This window comes from Hyperolius riggenbachi, chromosome 6 (genome assembly GCF_040937935.1).
Source record: "Hyperolius riggenbachi isolate aHypRig1 chromosome 6, aHypRig1.pri, whole genome shotgun sequence".
Classification (NCBI taxonomy): Eukaryota; Metazoa; Chordata; class Amphibia; order Anura; family Hyperoliidae; genus Hyperolius; species Hyperolius riggenbachi.
Genome location: NC_090651.1, coordinates 22,021,609 through 22,040,203, shown reverse-complemented (window position 1 = coordinate 22,040,203; position 18,595 = coordinate 22,021,609). Strand labels below are relative to the sequence as shown.

The window sequence follows — 18,595 nt, the reverse complement described above, 5'->3', positions numbered from 1 at the left end:
GCTAAATTTCGCTTACATTTTCGCAATTATGCTTATACGTAATTACGATTTCCAAATTCAATTGATGTCGTGTGGTCATTTGTAATTTCACATAAAATAGCGCAAAATTTTGCGTAATTTATTGCCGAATTTAGCAGTGAATAGCAAAGACCCCATACATGCTATTGACACCAAAATTGCTACATATGTTAAGGAGAATACCCTTAATGGTTAATTTGCATATATTCAGCAGTGGTGCCTGGGAGACATCTCGAGCTCACTCCAACCTGAATTATCGCAAATTCTTTCTGTTTTAGGAAAGCAAACTTTTGTTTTTCTTAACATCTTAGTAAGGGGGCTTTTAGGACCATTGTAGTCCCTTACACACCCCAATGAGTTCTGGGTCACCATGAGCTTGCTGGTTAGTCTGTGCCTCTCGGATTTACAAGCCCTACTCCATAGAGCCAAATTAATCCATGCCATGCACTGATGAGGATCAAACAATCCGAAACAGTCTGTATGCATGTTGGATTATTATGGCTCTGTACAAATTAATAAGCTGACACATCATTGCATTCCAGCGGTTCTGGAGGTGTGTTTAGCTTCTAAGGGCACAATGGTTAATTTGCATATATTCAGCAGTGGTGCCTGGGAGACATCTCGAGCTCACTCCAACCTGAATTATCGCAAATTCTTTCTGTTTTAGGAAAGCAAACTTTTGTTTTTCTTAAGGAGAATAGTGGGTGCAAGTCAAAAAAAGAATTTTGCAAAAAGACTTTGTAGTTTTTGAGAAACTCGATTTTAAACATGCAAGTAAAAAATGGTTTTGAAACTTAGAAAAATTACAGTTTAACCAGTTTGGCCTATGTGGACTAACCTACTCGTCCAGATAGGCTCTGCTGCTGCCGCCGCATACTCGTCCAGATAGGCTCTGCTGCTGCCGCCGCATACTCGTCCAGATAGGCTCTGCTGCTGCCGCCGCATCATGCGCGCGATCGGGCACGATCCCGCCACTAGCCCCCCGATCAGTGAATGGGAATATAATTCCCATTCACCGATCTAACTTCCCCGCAGAAAAACCGACGCTTTCTATTGAGAGAGCGCGGTATTTCTTCCCCCAGGAAACTTCTCCGTCTTCTTTTAGTTCCTGGATGCGAGATCGTTCGCATCCAGGACTTTTTTGACTGTGGCCATCTTGTGGCCAAACAGTAAACTTATAAGTAGTGATGGACGCAAATTGAAAAAATGCACCTTTATTTCTAAATAAAATATCGGCGCCATAAATTGTGATAGGGACATAATTTAAACGGTGTAATAACCGGGACAGATGGGCAAATAAAATACATAAATTTTACTTATGGTAGCATATATTAATTTCAAACTATAATGGCCAAAAACTGAGAAATAATGAATTTTTTTCATTTCTTTCTTAATCTTCCTGTTAAAATGGATTTAGAAAAAAATAATTAGCAAACTGTACTACCCAAAGAAAGCCTAATTAGTGGCGGAAAAAAAAAAGATCTAGAGCAATTAATTGTGATAAGTAGAAATAAAGTTATTGGCGAATGAATGGGAGGTGAACGTTGCTCAGATGCATAAGGTTTTCGCCACTGCGGTGCTGAGCCGGTTAAAAACCATTTTTCTTTGCATTTTTAAAATAGAGTTTCTCAAAAACTACAAGGTCTTTTTGAAAAATTATTTTTGTGACTTATACCCACTATTCTGCTTAACATATGTAGCAAATGTGGTAGCAATCACACATAAGGGGGCTTTGCTATTAACCTCTAAAGTCGGACCGAAATTATGTAAAAGTTTGCGAAAATGATGCAAACATTTTTAAAATACTACCTTTACATACGAAATTAATTATGATTTTCTCTGAAATTTAGCATTACGATTGCGATACGTAATTACGAATTTCGCTGCGAAATTTCGCACATGCGAAATTTCGGCCCACCACTGAAGAAGACGTTGGAGCTATATAATCAACAATATCACTAACAGAACCCTACTGGCTAGATTTGTATTATCCCGAAGAAAAAATTGCCTGTTAGCTCCAACTGGCTGCGATTTCCCCTGCTGCCGTCACAGCGATCCGTGTCTCTGGCCGCGCAGAGCGCGGTGTCCCGCTGTGCCAGCTGATTGACGTATTTTCTGTTCTCTCCCGCGGAATGGTCACGCTGCGTAGCTTTATTGTTCTGTCCTTGCTTGAGGCCTCTGCACACATCCTCCTCCTCATTTCACACTCTTCTCTCTCCATCTCTCCAGCGAGTGGCATTGAGCCTTGAAGACGACGGACTGCCTTGAACATTGAATTGCGCTCTTGACTAAGTCTCAGCTCATCGCTGAACGCCACAGACGCCACCAGCGGTCCCCTGTCCCTCAGCTGGAACGCTATCAAGGATTCTGTGATACAAGACTTCCCACGCGACTCGCCAAGCCAGCGTGGGAGCGGACAGATCTCGCTACGTCACTCTCTATAGCGGGACAACGAGATCCCACAGAACCAGGCAACAATCGCACACTCTCAATAACGTCCCCCCTTACCCTTTCTTATTTATTTTGCTGATGGATAACCACAAAAAAATGTTTCTAACATCCAAAGGATGTAAGGGTTTCTATGTATAAACTTTTTATACACATTTTTACTTGATCCTCGCCCGAGGTACGCCCGTCTTGCTCTCTGTACATAGCCAGCTTCTGGGACAAAAACGACCCTTTTAAAATATTATATTTATAGAAGGTTTTTTTGTATATAAACTTAACAAGACTTTGTGGTTCTCCATCAACATAAACAGTAAATTAATAATGAAGTTTAGAGGTTTTTTTGTAGGATATTTATTAACCCCGGGTGCATTGGTGAGGGGCTATCGGGGGGGGGGGGGGGGGAAGGAAACGATGTACATACAGAAGGTGAAGATATTTATTTTTGAAAAAATTCTTGATTTCTATGTTGGCGGTAGAAGCCACTGAACACCCAGCTCCACTCTGCTTACCGTTAAAGGGCATTTTTTATTATTATTTGTCGTTGCTCCATCTACCGTCTTTCTTGTCGGCCTGTGTCCAGATTAATGTCAAGGTGGCCACACACGATACAATAAAATCATCCCGTTGTACAGCAATTCTATAAAAACTAGCGGTTGTCATGAATAATCTAAGGGTCTGTTTCCACTATCGCGGTTTCCGGCGAGAATCCGCAGAGTTTCCCCGCAGCCAAATCGCGCGAGGAAACTCTGCCATAGGGTATAATGGCGCTGCCGGCCGAATCGCTTGCGGCAGCGATTCGGCCGGAACCCCCCGCAGAATTTGCAGCGGAGGCTGCGTTTCCCATGGCACGACTGATGGGATTCGCCTGCGATCCCGCTCAGTGCCGGCGTGCGTCTGCGAGACACACGCCGCACAAGTGGAAACGAGCCCTAAAGGTTTTTTTTATTTGAGCAAAAAATCCGATTGGAGTGGTGGATTTTTCTGATACATTTTTATGAAAATTGAATGGTGTAGGATATATTGTCAGTTTAATAATGTTTTAATAAAGTTTTCAATCCATTTTTTTTTATAATTGTGGAAAAATTGAGCACACGTGGGTGGTACATTGGCCAGATTTGTTTTATGTGTTACAATCAATCAGAAAAATTGATTGTAATTCTTGAATTGAGAATACATTTAAAAAAAATTGTACAGTGTGTGTGGCCACCTTACGAGTTACTATAATCAAGCAAATCTAGACAGTAACCTAGCAGAGAAAACACATAGAAAAGTACTGTGAATATAACGAAGCTGCAATATCTATATATACATCTATATCATGTATTTGGGAGCCCAGAATTTAACCCTTACAGCTGTGAACTGCGTTATTGTACTTGAAGAACAGGGAGGGTCGGTGAGACGCTAATCGTTTTGAGTTGATGCTAACGTCATGGTAATTTTATGCAAGTTGGTATTGGACCGATCAAAATCATCAGCAGTCGCATTTGATCGGTTCATTTCCAAACACTTGCATGAAATCTGCATAAAATGTGCGACGTTGAAATCGATAGCGTCTCATTGACCGTCTTGGTTGAAGAACACATCATTAGAAAGAAGTAGAAGCTACCTTTTGGAACGCCTTCTACTGATTCCACCCATGGCCAGATTTGAGGGAAGGCAACAAAGGCCATGGCCTAGGGCGCAATGAAGCAAGGGGCGGATAGTGGGCTGGCACACTCAGGCAGTTAAACTTCTAAACGTAAACCACAGCGGTCAACAGACCCTTCCACAGGGCAGAGCAGTTGTGTGTGTTGTGTTGTGTTGATCCTTTGGCTGGAGTACTTTTTAAAGCAAACTTGAAGCAAAAAAAAAAAATGTGTAGTACGGATAATGAATGGAACATTAGTAGCATAGAAAAGTCTCGTTTTTATTTTCAGTTATATAGTTTTGTTTTTTATAACATTGCATCATTCTGTCATATTTGTAGTTTAGAAACCACAGAAATAATGACCCTTTGAACTTTCCTGCAGTAAAACCGTATGTCAAGCTGTCTCTCACTGTTTATTGGCTGTTTAAAGTGAACCAGAGACGAAGCATCCTCATGTATTTTACCATATATATCAGTGGGGACATTAGAGAAAACACCTACCCTGCTCTCTGTTTCATTATTTACTGTTCAGATTGTTTCTTATCAGCCCAGATAAAATCCCTGACTGAACATTCAGTCTGGCTTTGCGATGACTCAGCTATAATGATTCCTGAGCAGAGCCACAATGGGGCAGGCTTGAGCTTGAAAAGACAGCACAGAAGACAGACTCCGCTATAAAGATTCCTGAACAAAGCCAGACTGAATGCTCAATCGGAGATTTTATCTGGGCTGATGAGAAGCAATCTGAACAGTAAATAATGAAACAGAGAGCAGGGTAGATGTTTTCTGTAATGTTCCCACTGATATATATGGTAAAATACATGAGGGTGCTTCGTCTCTGGTTCTTAAGTGCTTCAGAAAACAGGACTGTAATCGACCCAGTGGGTTGAATAGCTCAGAGAAACTCTTCTGCATGGATAACTGAAGTCTGTTTTTTGTTTTTTTTTAATTTTTATAACTCCTCCTGTGCTGGAAAACAATACAAGACTCCTTTTTTTTTTTTGCTACTAATGTTCTATTTCTTAGCTGTACTACACATACAATTAATTATCTCAGTTTATATTCTTTTCAGGTCTGCTTTAAATCTGTTGCCTAGAGAGAGGATCTTCAGTACAGTTGTGAACTTGCAAAGAATGATGATGATGTGTGGACAGCTGCTGCATATTTATCCTATGCATTATACAGATGTGAACTTGGCTGTTATTTCTCAGCACTTGATGAAATCCTGCGTAGCCTTCTGACGATCTTCAGGAGCGATTTCGCGCAGACGTGGGTGGAGGGACGTGTTACACTGCAAGTCCCACTTAATGAGCCCATTCATGATGCAATTTTTTACTGAACTATTCTTTATTTTGATCAGGAAAAAAATCACCTTCAAAATAATTAAAACAAACCAGCCATGGCTCACCATCGTTAAAAAAAAAAATAGCCCGTTTATCGATCCGCCTGGCAGATTTCGATGATCGTATCTGATCTTATCTAAAATAATATTGTACCAATGTTAGAGGAATACAATAGTCTTCATATTTCCAATTTACTGAATTAATTGAAATTAAGAATCCGTCATAAAAATTGTATCTTTAATGGACACTTTTAGAGCGTACCTGTGAGATAATAAATGCAAAAGTTAGATACTTACCTCAGTACAGGAAAGCCTCTGGATTACCCAGAGGCCTCTCTGATTCCCTCTGTACCCCACCACTGCCCGCCGAGACCCTCTGCTTCTTCATAGGCACCCTCACCTCTGCATACCACGTGAGACAGGAGAATAGCAAGGCACTGCTCCTGATCACACTGCTCTCTCGCCACTGCAACCCCCTCTCTCTGCTGTCGCTATGGCGCCAGAGCTCCCTGAGGCACTGTGAGACAAACTCATTGGCTTGCTTTGATAACAGGGTCAGAAGCCAATGAAATAATCTCCTGACCAGCTCACAGAGCTCTGCTGTCATAGGGATGGCAGAGAGAGGGGCCTGCGGCGATGGGAGGGCGGTGGTAGCGGCAGGTCAGTGCGGCGTCATATCGGTAAGCGCTGTTTTTTTAAAACAGCAGTCTCTGGGGGACATTTATCAAGAGTGTCTGAGACAAAACATTAGTAATTTTTTAGAACTCCGTGTAGAACTGTCTCAGACATCCTAAGAAATCACTAAATAGTGCAGATTCCTTCTTAAACTGTTAGGAATAGGAGGAGTTAGGAAGGTCTCTCAGGCAGTGCGGTGTGTGAGGGAAATTGCTGTTGCTGAGGTAACCAATACATCTGCTGTATTGCATCAAAGCCCAGCACTGGAAGGGTTAAGCACAGAACAGCTTCACATGACACCTGGCAGCAGGGGGGAGGAGCCCTTCACAAATCATGTCTCACTGCTGCACTATCTGTAGTAGTGCTGCACTTCTTAATCTGCAGCAGTTTAGGGATGGATTTTAACTTTTACTCATTGCATAATTGTGTTCCTTTCCTATTGTTTATAGGGCATTCCTCAAGCCAAATACTTTTTTGTTTTTGTTTTAATACTCTAATTCCCTATAAACTAAACAAGTCACGCCCACAGGTTTTCAGAGAGCCTTGGCGTTTTCAGACAGTAGCAAGGGCTCATGGGAGCTCAGTCTGGGCAGGAGGAGGGGGAGGTATTACTAGCCAGAGATTTTAGAGGAGAGGAGGAGGGGGGCAATTAGGTTTTTTTTCAGAGGCTGAGTGCTGTGTGTAATGTTTACAAACAACATGGCTGCTGTCATTGTATCACAGGAAGAAGTAATCATATTCTATTAAAGCTGTTTGCAGCTAGATTTGCTGTGTAAACTATCTAAACTTTAGATAAGATGTATAGACAAGTTACTTGTTATAGTTAGTTTTTCATCTCGGATCCGCTTTAACTGTAGTGCAGCTGTAGAAATCCACGCTAAACTGCTGCTATTAAGTAGGATTTGAGAAGTTTATTATTCTGATGCAGAACAGTTCTGCTGCTGGTTAGAACAGTTTAAGAAGAACGAACTGTCACTAATGCTTTGATAAATGTGGCCCTCTGGTTCTTAAGGGGCCAGAAACTGCTGGTACGGAAGTGGTTAAAAGCCCTTTATTCCATTCAGGTACACACAGTGGTACAGGACAGGGTGTCGGGTGCCTGACGGCTGCTTCGCAGGCTTGAGAATCTCTTTAGGTCATGTAGAGCTGAATGGCACAAAAACGTTGAACAGAGCAGACCCCAGATGGGCGTATAGGCATATGCCTCCTTCCACTCGCACTGCAGCGCACTTTTCAGCCATTTCCCTGTCGATCGTTTTCAGCCGCTAACACGAACAATCCCATTACTCTCCATCGACATCTCGCCCTAAATGTCATACAGATACGAGATTTTCTCCATTCCAGACAGCTGCAGGTCATCCTCTTTACAGCTGTCCAAAAAAAGATCCATCATGATTGCACCTCCTCTTGTCGTACCTCCCAGCCCCCATCCATACTACAGAACTGGCTGCTCGTATATAGCCAAACCTCACGTCTGTACAGCAATCATCCTAAGGGCTCAGTCACACTGTGCACACAGCGCAATTCTGCATCAGGCTAGCGCACTCTAATGTATGAATGTATTATTGTAATGCATAGCGTTTTACTAACGCGCTGTCCATGCTTGTTTCTGGTTGATGTGCGCAAAACGCTCATATCCCGTGGGGGTTAAGCAGGTTGTGTAATAACAGGCTAGTTTTAACCTGCGCACATTATAATCCAGGTGTTACACAGAGCGCTTTGTGTAAGGAAGGCCTAATGCAATTGTTCAGAACAATAAACGATTGTTCAACCAACGAAGATTGCCTGTCTACATGTAGCTTAATCCTCTTTATCATTGCCTAGTCCTACAACATCGAAACATTTGTAAAGAGTTTTTCTCCTTTTGGACCCAAAGCGCATAAGCTTGTCTCAGATCAGTACATAGTGATCTGTACAGGGGAAAAAGTTATGTGACGATAACTGCCAGACTAAACGGGTGACTTTTCGGTTTTGAGTTAAACGTGTCCAGGGTTGGAGCTGTTTGGTTAGGTTTGGGAAGGCATTCCACAGGCTAGGGGCAGCATGACAGAAGGCTCTGGCTCCAAATGTTTCTAGTGAACTCTGGGAGTGGTCAAGTTAATCCTAACCCTCATCATTGCCCATCCATAGCTGTTTTTATCAGCACATAATCCTAATTGCCATTACTGGTGCTTCGCTTATGATTCCCACCCTCAAACTAACGCAGCAGGCAAAATGTCCGCTGATACTCATGCCTAGGCAAGAGGGGGGCGTAACTGGTTTACTGCACAAGGGCTTCATTCTGTCTATAGACTCCCAATACTCACCTCTGCGTACCTTGGGTTTTCTGCGTTTGATCTTGGGTGTGCACATTCAGAGAAATCCAATTTAGTATCACCTCATGCCCTCTTCTGGTGAAGTGGACCTGAACTCTTGCACGGGACAGAAGGAAAACTGAGAGAAATGCCCCCTGTATGTATTTAGAGAGTTTAGTCTGTCTAATTCTCCCTCATCTGTGACTAATCACAACTGTAATTTGATCTCTCAGCTGTGTCGGCTGGCTACCTTGGCAGAGCAGCTAATTTGTAAACACAGGGTGTTAGCCCTATGTCTGCTTCCATGAAAGCAGGAAGTAGACATACTGCAGATTTATTGCAGGATTTGTATCAGCTGTAACAAAGAAATGTTTTTCTTTAACGGTTATTTTGATGTTGCTTTATCTTTTAGAGCAGAGAGGAATTTCTGAGTTCAGGTCCTTTTTAAAGGATACCTGCCATGAGGTGTTGTGTAGATAGACCACAGGAAAGCTGCTTGTATATAATAATTATTATAGAGTTTAACCAATAAAGCAATGCAAAGTACACCTCACACCTACATACTTTCCAATAGGGAGTGTAGAATATATATCTTGCCACAAATCCTGTAGGCCCAGCTATTAGAAATTATGGGTGCCCTATAATAGGTGGGTTCAGGGCCGGGCCGAGGCATAGGCTGGAGAAGCTCCTGCCTCAGGGCGCAGTGTAGGAGGGGGCACACAATTCATTCAGTTGTCATTCCTAATTGTGTATGAAGTAGAAAGAAACAAGAAAAGGGGATACATAGCAGTGACTGCAAGCCAGATAACTAGATATTAAGGTGTTGGGAAGGTTGTGGGCCCTGTGGCCCTCTTAGTCTAATAGCAATCAGTGTTTGATGGCTCGGGTGGCAGGAATGGAGGGGCGCACTTTGCTGTCTCAGCCTTGGGTGCTGGAGGACCTTGTCCCGGCTCTGGGTGGGTTTATCTGTTATTCATAGATTTACAGTTATTTTATATCTGACAATACATGGAAGGCGGTTCCTCACAATAACGGATACAGTATAATCTCATTATAATAAACTTGTGTGTAGTAAACATTTGGGTATAGCAAACTACCTCTCCAGGTCCAGGCCAATCTCCATTATAAGTCTATGGGAGCAACGCCTGGTATAGTAAACCCAGATATAATAAAACTTCTATTCTAGTAAACATGTTTTTGGCCCCTACGTGATGCTGACTCTGGATATAGTAAACAGTGGGCGGAGCATGCATTATATGTCAGTGGGCGTTGCAGGTCAAGTCAATGGGCGGTGCATGTGTCATATGGCAGTGTGAAACCCATGGTCAGCTGCTCTCTTCAGGCTGGTTGCAGGTGAGTTGATGCCTGTTAAAGAGATACTGAAGTCTCTTAAAAATCCTTTTTTTTTTATCCCAAAATATTGTATAACATATTAGCCCTAACTAAACCGCCGCTGTACTCTATCTAAATCCCTCCAAACTCACCCTCCCTCTCCCCTGCAAAATCCACGACTTTTTTGGTTGTGGATTTTGCTGTCCTCTACTCTTCCGTGTGAGGCAGAGCTATGAGCTGCAGCCCTGCCTCACACATGACTGTCAGCGGCGGATCTCCGCCTCTCCCCCGCCCCTCTCAGTGAAGGAAGACTGAGAGGGGCAGGGCGGCGATCCGGGCTGACAGACGCGCTGAGAGGCAGAGCTGCGGCTCATAGCCCTGCCTCACACGGAAGCACTGCCCGGATTGCCCCCTGGGGAGTTTGGGTGGATTTAGATAGTGTATAGTGGCGGGGATGCAGCGGTTTAATTAGGGCTAATATGTTAAACAATATTTTGGGAGACTTCAGTGTCTCTTTAACAAGCATCATCTCACCTGCAACCAGCCTGAAGAGAGCAGCTGACCATGGGTTTCACACTGACATGACACATGCACCGCCCATTGACATGACATGAGTCTCTTTAACATAAAGACAAGAAGAATGGCACCAGCGCTGGATATACAGTACTGTACAAATATACTGTACTGTTTGCAGCAGAGAATGTACCAGGGCATGCTGGGATATTTCTAGGACAAGTGCTTGTACTGTACCTCCAATGGGAGGACAGAGCTGCTCCTGTGCAGCAGAGAATGTACCAGGGCATGCTGGGCCACTTCTAGGACAAGTGCTTGTACTGTACCCCCAATGGGAGGACAGAGCTGCTCCTGTGCAGCAGAGAATGTACCAGGGCATGCTGGGATATTTCTAGGACAAGTGCTTGTACTGTACCTCCAATGGGAGGACAGAGCTGCTCCTGTGCAGCAGAGAATGTACCAGGGCATGCTGGGCCACTTCTAGGACAAGTGCTTGTACTGTACCCCCAATGGGAGGACAGAGCTGCTCCTGTGCAGCAGAGAATGTACCAGGGCATGCTGGGATATTTCTAGGACACTTGCTTGTACTGTACCTCCAATGGGAGGACAGAGCTGCTCCTGTGCAGCAGAGGATGCACCAGGGCATGCTGGGCCATTTCTAGGACAAGTGCTTGTACTGTACCTCCAATGGGAGGACAGAGCTGCTCCTGTGCAGCAGAGAATGTACCTGGGCATGCTGGGCCATTTCTAGGACAAGTGCTTGTACTGTACCTCCAATGGGAGGACAGAGCTGCTCCTGTGCAGCAGAGAATGTACCAGGGCATGCTGGGCCATTTCTAGGACAAGTGCTTGTACTGTACCTCCAATGGGAGGACAGAGCTGCTCCTGTGCAGCAGAGAATGTACCAGGGCATGCTGGGCCATTTCTAGGACAAGTGCTTGTACTGTACCTCCAATGGGAGGACAGAGCTGCTCCTGTGCAGCAGAGAATGCACCAGGGCATGCTGGGCCATTTCTAGAACAATTTCTGATTTAGTAAACTTCTGATATAATAAACCACTTTTCCTGGTCCCTTGGAGTTCACTATAATGAGATTACCGGTATACTGTATTATGCCATCAGTTCCATACATTGCACTGTTTAGTGCTATAATCTCCTACAAGGCATTTACTGAATCGAAGCAGCATATTTATTTAATACAGTTGCAACTATTTTAGACACAATCAGAAGTTGGATCCTTTAAGCCTGTGCTTAAATTAAATCAATTAAATATGATCTTTTCTGAAAATCACACTTTTCATGGGCACCTATAAGATGGCCATACACTATCAGATTCTTGGGAGATCAGGTAAACGAGTGACCTCTCCCGGATATCCGTTGTTTACCTGGATTAGCACATTAGACCACTAATATCAATGGTCAGGGAGATGCAAATAATTTCAAGTTGATGCAAATGCTCATGCTTATTTTATGTAAATGTAGGAAGCCTGAAAATGAACTAATAAAATGCAACTGCAGCAATTGTGATTTGTCTTTTTTCAAGCCGCATACATCTACATAAAAAAAAAACGCTTGGAATTATTTGCATATCCTTAAACATGCCTAACCTCTAGAGCAGGGGTCTCAAACTCAATTTACCTGGGGGCTGCAGGAGGCAAAGTCAGGATGAGGCTGGGCCGCATAAGGGATTTCACAATCGCGGCGGATCGCCTCCTCTGCCCGCCCCTCTCACTCTTCCTTCACAGAGAGGGGCAGGGAGAGGCGGCGATCCGTGCGGCGATTGACGTCAGGAGGGGCAGAGCTGAAGCTGAAAGCTCTGTTTCTTCCAGGAAATGCTGGCGGGATGCCCCCCGGGTGATTTGGGGGCTCTGCAGCCCTCGTTTAGCGACGGGGACATGGCGGATTACTTGGGAGCACTGAAGTGAACTATAAGGAAGCTTTTGCCGGTGAGGGCCACAAAATATTGTATCGAGAGCCGCAAATGGCCCGCGGGCCGCGAGTTTGAGACCCCTGCTCTAGAGAGTCCGAAAGAGTTAAACAGAAGTCCGATTAAATATTGTCGATCGGAATGCTGCCCCACTGCTTTTCCACTACCTGGCCTCCAGGGGGCGCTGTGGTCACAGGAAGTTAGTATGGTAGCCTAGCCGCTTGCCAAACACGATCTGGCCATGTGCTACAACGGCTTTCTCAGTTACGCTGGCATTGACAAGTGCTTATTCAGGTGTGGCAGTGAATGCCGAGCGAACGCCCGAGGGAATGAGAACTTACATTTTGTCCCCGTCTGTTATTATAGCAAAAACTTATAATAATGAATTGTATGTGTAGTACGGATAACAAATAGAACATTAGTAGCAAAGGAAAGAGTCTCAGGTTTTTATTTTCAGTTATATACTTTCTGTTATTTTTTATAACAGCATCATTATGTCACAATTGCAGTTTTATAACCACACTCTGTTTTTTAAGCTATAAAACACAGCAGAAATAATTGCCTTTTTGAACTTTCCTGAAGTAAAACCTTATCGTAAGCTGCCTCTCACTGTTTCTTGGCTTTTTAAGTGCTTCAGAAAAACAGGACTGTACTCGACCCAGTGGGTGGAAGAGCTCAGAGAAGCTGTTTTGCATAGATAACTGAAGGTTGTTTTTAACACTTCCTGTACCTTCCTCTTCCTATTTCTTAGCTGTACTACACATACAGTTCATTATCTCATAAGTTTATTTTGCGCTTCAGGTTTTCTTTAAAGCGGTTTCCTTCTTCACACGCTGGGCTGCATGTCGCACAGTGACCTCTTGTCTGTATTTGCTGCGTCTGATGACTCCAGAGCCAGGCGGGCCCTTCCCTTTCTCCAGCTGCCTCTGCTCATTTCTCTTAAAGCCATATATACACTATAACTAGGAGGTGGGTTTCCTTCAGGGCTGGGACAAACTCTTAGGCCTGGTTCACACGGGCAACTGCCGTCGAGTCGTGTACCTCAATGATCGGCTGCTTCCGACCGTCGCGGTCAATCAGCTTTTCCGAAACACTACGTGTAGCGCCCAACAGTTCTGTATCGATGTGTTGTGTGACAAAATGACGGGAACTGATGCCAAATGCTTTTCTGTTCGCTGGCAGAAAGGCGTTTAGCATCGGCTAGATGCGCCTTAGTAGTCGCCCGTGGGAAAGCGCCGGTCTCCATTGCGATTTTAACTAGCGATTTTCTCCTGCATTCTAAAAACGCTGCAGGCAGAGATCGCAAGCACTGTAATTACCCTCATAGGGCTCCACAGTCCTAACGCTTTGCGTATTGCGAGCGCACGGAAAACGATGCTATTGTCTTGGCCCCACCATCTGCTGCTGCACACAGCTGCCCTTAGGCCAGATAAACGGATCTCAGCAGGTTGAAATCATAATGTTCTAGCTGCCCGTTGTGCGTTCCAGCCACGGCTGCGATCGGTCCGAGGAACGCATGTGTCAGTGAGCCAATGCAAAATGGCCGAACCATTGCTAAGTGTTGAATCCGAGTAGCTCAGAGATCACTCCAACTACTGCATGTCGGTGTATGTAGTATGTATATTTATCTGCGTTTGTGCGTGTATGAGCGTGTGCATGGTTGTCTACGTATGTATATATAGGTACACACCACGTACATCACACATGTCCGCAAATGGATGCATTGCAGGCTGGCCTAGCATTGTATAAGGGCACTTTACATTAACTAACCAACATAGGTACCGATCAACCAAAGCTGTTCATATTTTTTAAACAAGGGTTGAATTTCTTAAATCAGATTTGTGTTTTATGTTCCTTTTTTATGATCTCTATATATACTGTTTTACCTAGGCTTTGGCTCACAAGATCTCTCTGCCGTTACTCTTCATATTCAAACACTGGAAGATTTCAATGAACTCTGAGAGTAACCGCCTACATTCATCCAGAGCAGCCAATCGGATCGCAGCAGGCTAGTGTAGACTCGTAAAGGGTGTTGCGTGATTGGCTGCTGTGGCTCGATGTACTCTGCAGGCTCTCAATCTGTCTTAGAGAACAAGTCATGATTAGGTCATGATTGGGCTTATGCAGGAATTCAGATATTTATTTATAACTTACGGAAATTGTGCAGATGTACTAATGAAAGATTAGACTGTGTAAATGCTTAATAATTATATTGCCACCACCACAGTATCTCCCCAGGTTGTCATTTGATCACTAACTGCAGTAGATAAGACTGAGCAACTACAGTAGAGAGTTCCTGCGTACAGGATTCAGTGTCACTGTAAGCAAAATGGAAATCATTTTCTATACTGAAGAGCTCTTTCAATGAACTTAAGAAGATGACGGATCTGTCCAATGGCTTTTACCAGCCCTGCTGTACTCTGAGCTGTATGAACATGTGATTTTTACACAGATGACATTACTTTGGGACAAAAGCAAGTGGGATAACTGTATAGGCAATAAAGAGTAGGGGCACAAGTTTTTTTTATTAGATGTAATTACACTTTATTAAAGTCTTTTGGATTTTAAGTATAAGCCCAATTATGACTTACTTTCAACTAACTCCACCCAAAACTGGTATTTCAGATCTAGATCAGGAGCAGTGAGTGGAATCCTCTTACTGCCCCTGATACCTCCAGTGGCGACGTCTCCCTTGATTGTAGTCATTTTACTTCCCCCCTTTAGGTGTTGCCGTCTTAAAGGGACTCCGAGCAGTGCAGAAACTATGGAAAGATGCATATCATTTTAAAACTCTCTTTCTCCTCTTTCCGATGATATATAAACCGCCGCCCTATGCCTTTTAGTTTTCGCTATTTTCGCGATTGAAATTCCCGCGGCCACGATTTCAATCGCGAAAATAGAGAAAACTAAAAGGTGTAGGGCGACGATTTAGGTGTCGCCAGAAAGAGGAGAAAGAGAGCTTTAAAATGATATCCATCTTTCCATAGTTACATTGTATTACACAGGACGACACTTTCCCCAGTGTCAGCAGCTCCGTTCAGCAGAATGGAGCTGCTGAATTTAGGAAAAAGTCGCCCTGTGTAATACAATATAACTATGGCTTGATGGATATCATTTTAAAGCTCTCTTTCTCCTCTTTCTGGTGACACCTAAATCGTCGCCCTACACCTTTTAGTTTTCTCTATTTTCGCGATTGAAATCGTGGCCGCAGGAATTTCAATTGCGAAAATAGCGAAAACTAAAAGGCGTAGGGCGGCGGTTTATATATCATTGGAAAGAGGAGAAAGAGAGCTTTAAAATGATATGCATCTTTCCATAGTTTCTGCACTGCTCGGAGTCCCTTTAAATCTGGACTCGGCAACTATTGTGCTGCTTAGAATTTTATAGAATCCATCCGTATTTTGTTTGGAACGGATGTACGTCTGGTCACTGGAGACTGATAGATACTATGCACTATGGATAACTGAGACACCAGTTTTAGACGGAGTTGGCCTTTCTCTGTTCAGCTGTTGCCTATGTGTGAGCCATAGCCTGTGGTGATGAGGTTTAGTAAAAGCATCTGTATATAAGTTCCATGTCTTAACCCAGATTTTTAACTTGTTGTACAATTCTGACCTGTTTCTACATAGACAAATTAAACTTTTTCTACCCAACTCTTTCGTCATGTCATTATTTCCATGCTTAAAGTGTACCTGTAGGTTATTTACTGCAGCAGAGGGAAGCGTCTGGATAATCCAGCGTCTTCCCACATCCTCCACCTCGCCATTCTATAGCCAAGGGCTATATCACAGTTCTTGAGAGTGTTGGCAGGGGGTGGTTCTGATGCCTTTAGGTACACTATGCCTGTGATATGTTGTCAAATAAACATTTGCATAGGAAATAACCCATATACCGTGTGCATTTAGCCTGTCCCTTTCAGTATGCTGGCATACTGCTGCAGGCATAGTGGTGGCTGCTAATCAGTGGCTGTTACTGCTGCTGGCACCGTGGTGGTTGCTAATCAGTGGCTGTTACTGCTGCTGGCCCAGTGGCGGCTGCTAATCAGTGGCTGTTACTGCTGCTGGCATAGTGGTGGTTGCTAATCAGTGGCTGTTACTGCTGCTGGCACAGTGGCGGCTGCTAATCAGTGGCTGTTACTGCTGCTGGCATAGTGGTGGCTGCTAATCAGTGGCTGTTACTGCTGCTGGCACAGTGGCGGCTGCTAATCAGTGGCTGTTACTGCTGCTGGCACAGTGGTGGCTGCTAATCAGTGGCTGTTACTGCTGCAGGCATAGTGGCGGTTTCTAATCAGTGGCTGTTACTGCTGGTGGCACAGTGGCAGCTGCTAATCAGTGGCTGTTACTACTGCTGGCCCAGTGGCGGCTGCTAATCAGTGGCTGTTACTGCTGCAGGCATAGTGGCGGTTGCTAATCAGTGGCTGTTACTGCTGGTGGCACAGTGGCAGCTGCTAATCAGTGGCTGTTACTGCTGCTGGCCCAGTGGCGGCTGCTAATCAGTGGCTGTTACTGCTGCTGGCATAGTGGTGGTTGCTAATCAGTGGCTGTTACTGCTGCTGGCACAGTGGCGGCTGCTAATCAGTGGCTGTTACTACTGCTGGACCAGTGGCGGCTGCTAATCAGTGGCTGTTACTGCTGCTGGACCAGTGGCGGCTGCTAATCAGTGGCTGTTACTGCTGCTGGCACAGTGGCAGCTGCTAATCAGTGGCTGTTACTGCTGGTGGCACAATGGCAGCTGGTCATCAGTGGCTGTTACTGCTGCTGGCCCAGTGGCGGCTGCTAATCAGTGGCTGTTACTGCTGCTGGCCCATTGGCGGCTGCTAATCAGTGGCTGTTGCTGCTGGCCCAGTGGCGGCTGCTAATCAGTGGCTGTTATTGCTGCTGGCACAGTGGCGGCTGCTAATCAGTAGCTGTTATTGCTGCTGGCACAGTGTTGGCTGCTAATCGGTAGCTGTAATTGCTGCTGGCACAGTGGCGGCTGCTAATCAGTGGCTGTTACTGCTGCTGGCACAGTGACACCTGCTAATCAGTGGCTGTTACTGCTACTGGCACAGTGACACCTGCTAATCAGTGGCTGTTACTGCTGCTGGCACAGTGACACCTGCTAATCAGTGGCTGTTACTGCTGCTGGCATAATGGCGGCTGCTAATCAGTGGCTGTTACTGCTGCTGGCACAGTGGCGGCTGCTAATCAGTGGCTGTTACTGCTGCTGGCACAGTGACACCTGCTAATCAGTGGCTGTTACTGCTGCTGGCACAGTGACACCTGCTAATCAGTGGCTGTTACTGCTACAGTGGTGGTTGATAACCTACAGGCGAGCAAAGGGGGAGGCAGAGTGGCCCCATGCATGCAGCTACAGCCTGCAGGCCACTTGAAATTAAAAACTGTTAAGTGCTGCGGGGGCCACCAGAAAAGGTTTAATGGATTTTGGACATGCGTGATCTAGAGACTTCCCTCTGCAGGAGTAGGTATCTGTTTTTTCTCTATTTTAAACTTACAGGTTATAAGTGACCACATCCCCAGGAAGCCCTGAAAATGTGGACCCCTCCAGACAGTAAATGTGGGTGAGCCCACAGCTCAGTGTGTGGAAATGACCTGCAGATCCCCCAGCTCACATCCCAACTAAAACCAAAATTCGACCAGGCAAATTTTAAAGGGAAACTGATTGTGTTGTGGTGAATTTTTATGGGGGCTTCAAATACCCCCAGAGGTTTTCACCACACTGCTTCCCAAATCATTAGAAATAAGCCCAAAGCGTAGAGCATGCATGGAGAAGGAGTACACAGACACAAGGGGTGTGGTCTATGAAATACTTCAGAAATGTCTTTAATGTTACAGTGTTATATAACAAAACACAGGTAGAACTGATGTAGTGGAAAAGGGATATATATATATATATATATATATATATATATATATATATATATATATATATATATATATATATATAATCGGATGTATGTGTGTGTGTGTATGTGCCCCGATCACGCGAAAACGGCTTGACCGATTTGAACGAAACTTGGTATACAGATCCCTTACTACCTGGGATGATATGTTCTGGGGGTTTCGCGGCCCCCCTGCACACGTGGGTGGAGCTACAAACAGCGAATCAGATTTCACCCATTCAAGTCAATGGAAAAAAATGTAAAAGGCTGCCATTCTCACAGTAATCAAGCCAGAGTCCCCACACTTGGCACAGTTGGTCACTTGGTGACCGAGGTTACAAATCTAGAAAAAGTGGGTGGAGCATAACAGCCAATCAAATTTCAGCCGTTCATTTTCAATGGGAAAATGTAAACTGCAACCATTCTTACACTGTTAATCGCAGGGGTCTCAAACTTGCCACACTTGGTCACTGGGTGAATGCGATTAAGATTCAAGAAAGTGGGTGGAGCCTAAAAAAGCCAATCAAAATTCACCTATT

At 44.5% G+C, this 18,595-nt stretch overlaps 1 protein-coding gene across 2 annotated transcripts in view; it reads left to right on the top strand.

Annotated features, from left to right (window-relative positions):
• The window catches only part of LRP8 (LDL receptor related protein 8), a 308,337-nt gene extending 305,530 nt beyond the window's left edge, over positions 1 to 2,807 (top strand). For both annotated transcript variants that reach the window (XM_068238989.1, XM_068238988.1), the window contains one exon: positions 2,248 to 2,807. In XM_068238989.1, coding sequence (XP_068095090.1) covers positions 2,248 to 2,286 — 39 coding nt within the window. In that variant the 3' untranslated portion in view covers positions 2,287 to 2,807. The remainder of the gene's footprint in view (positions 1 to 2,247) is intronic.
• The last annotated feature ends 15,788 nt before the right edge of the window (positions 2,808 to 18,595 follow it).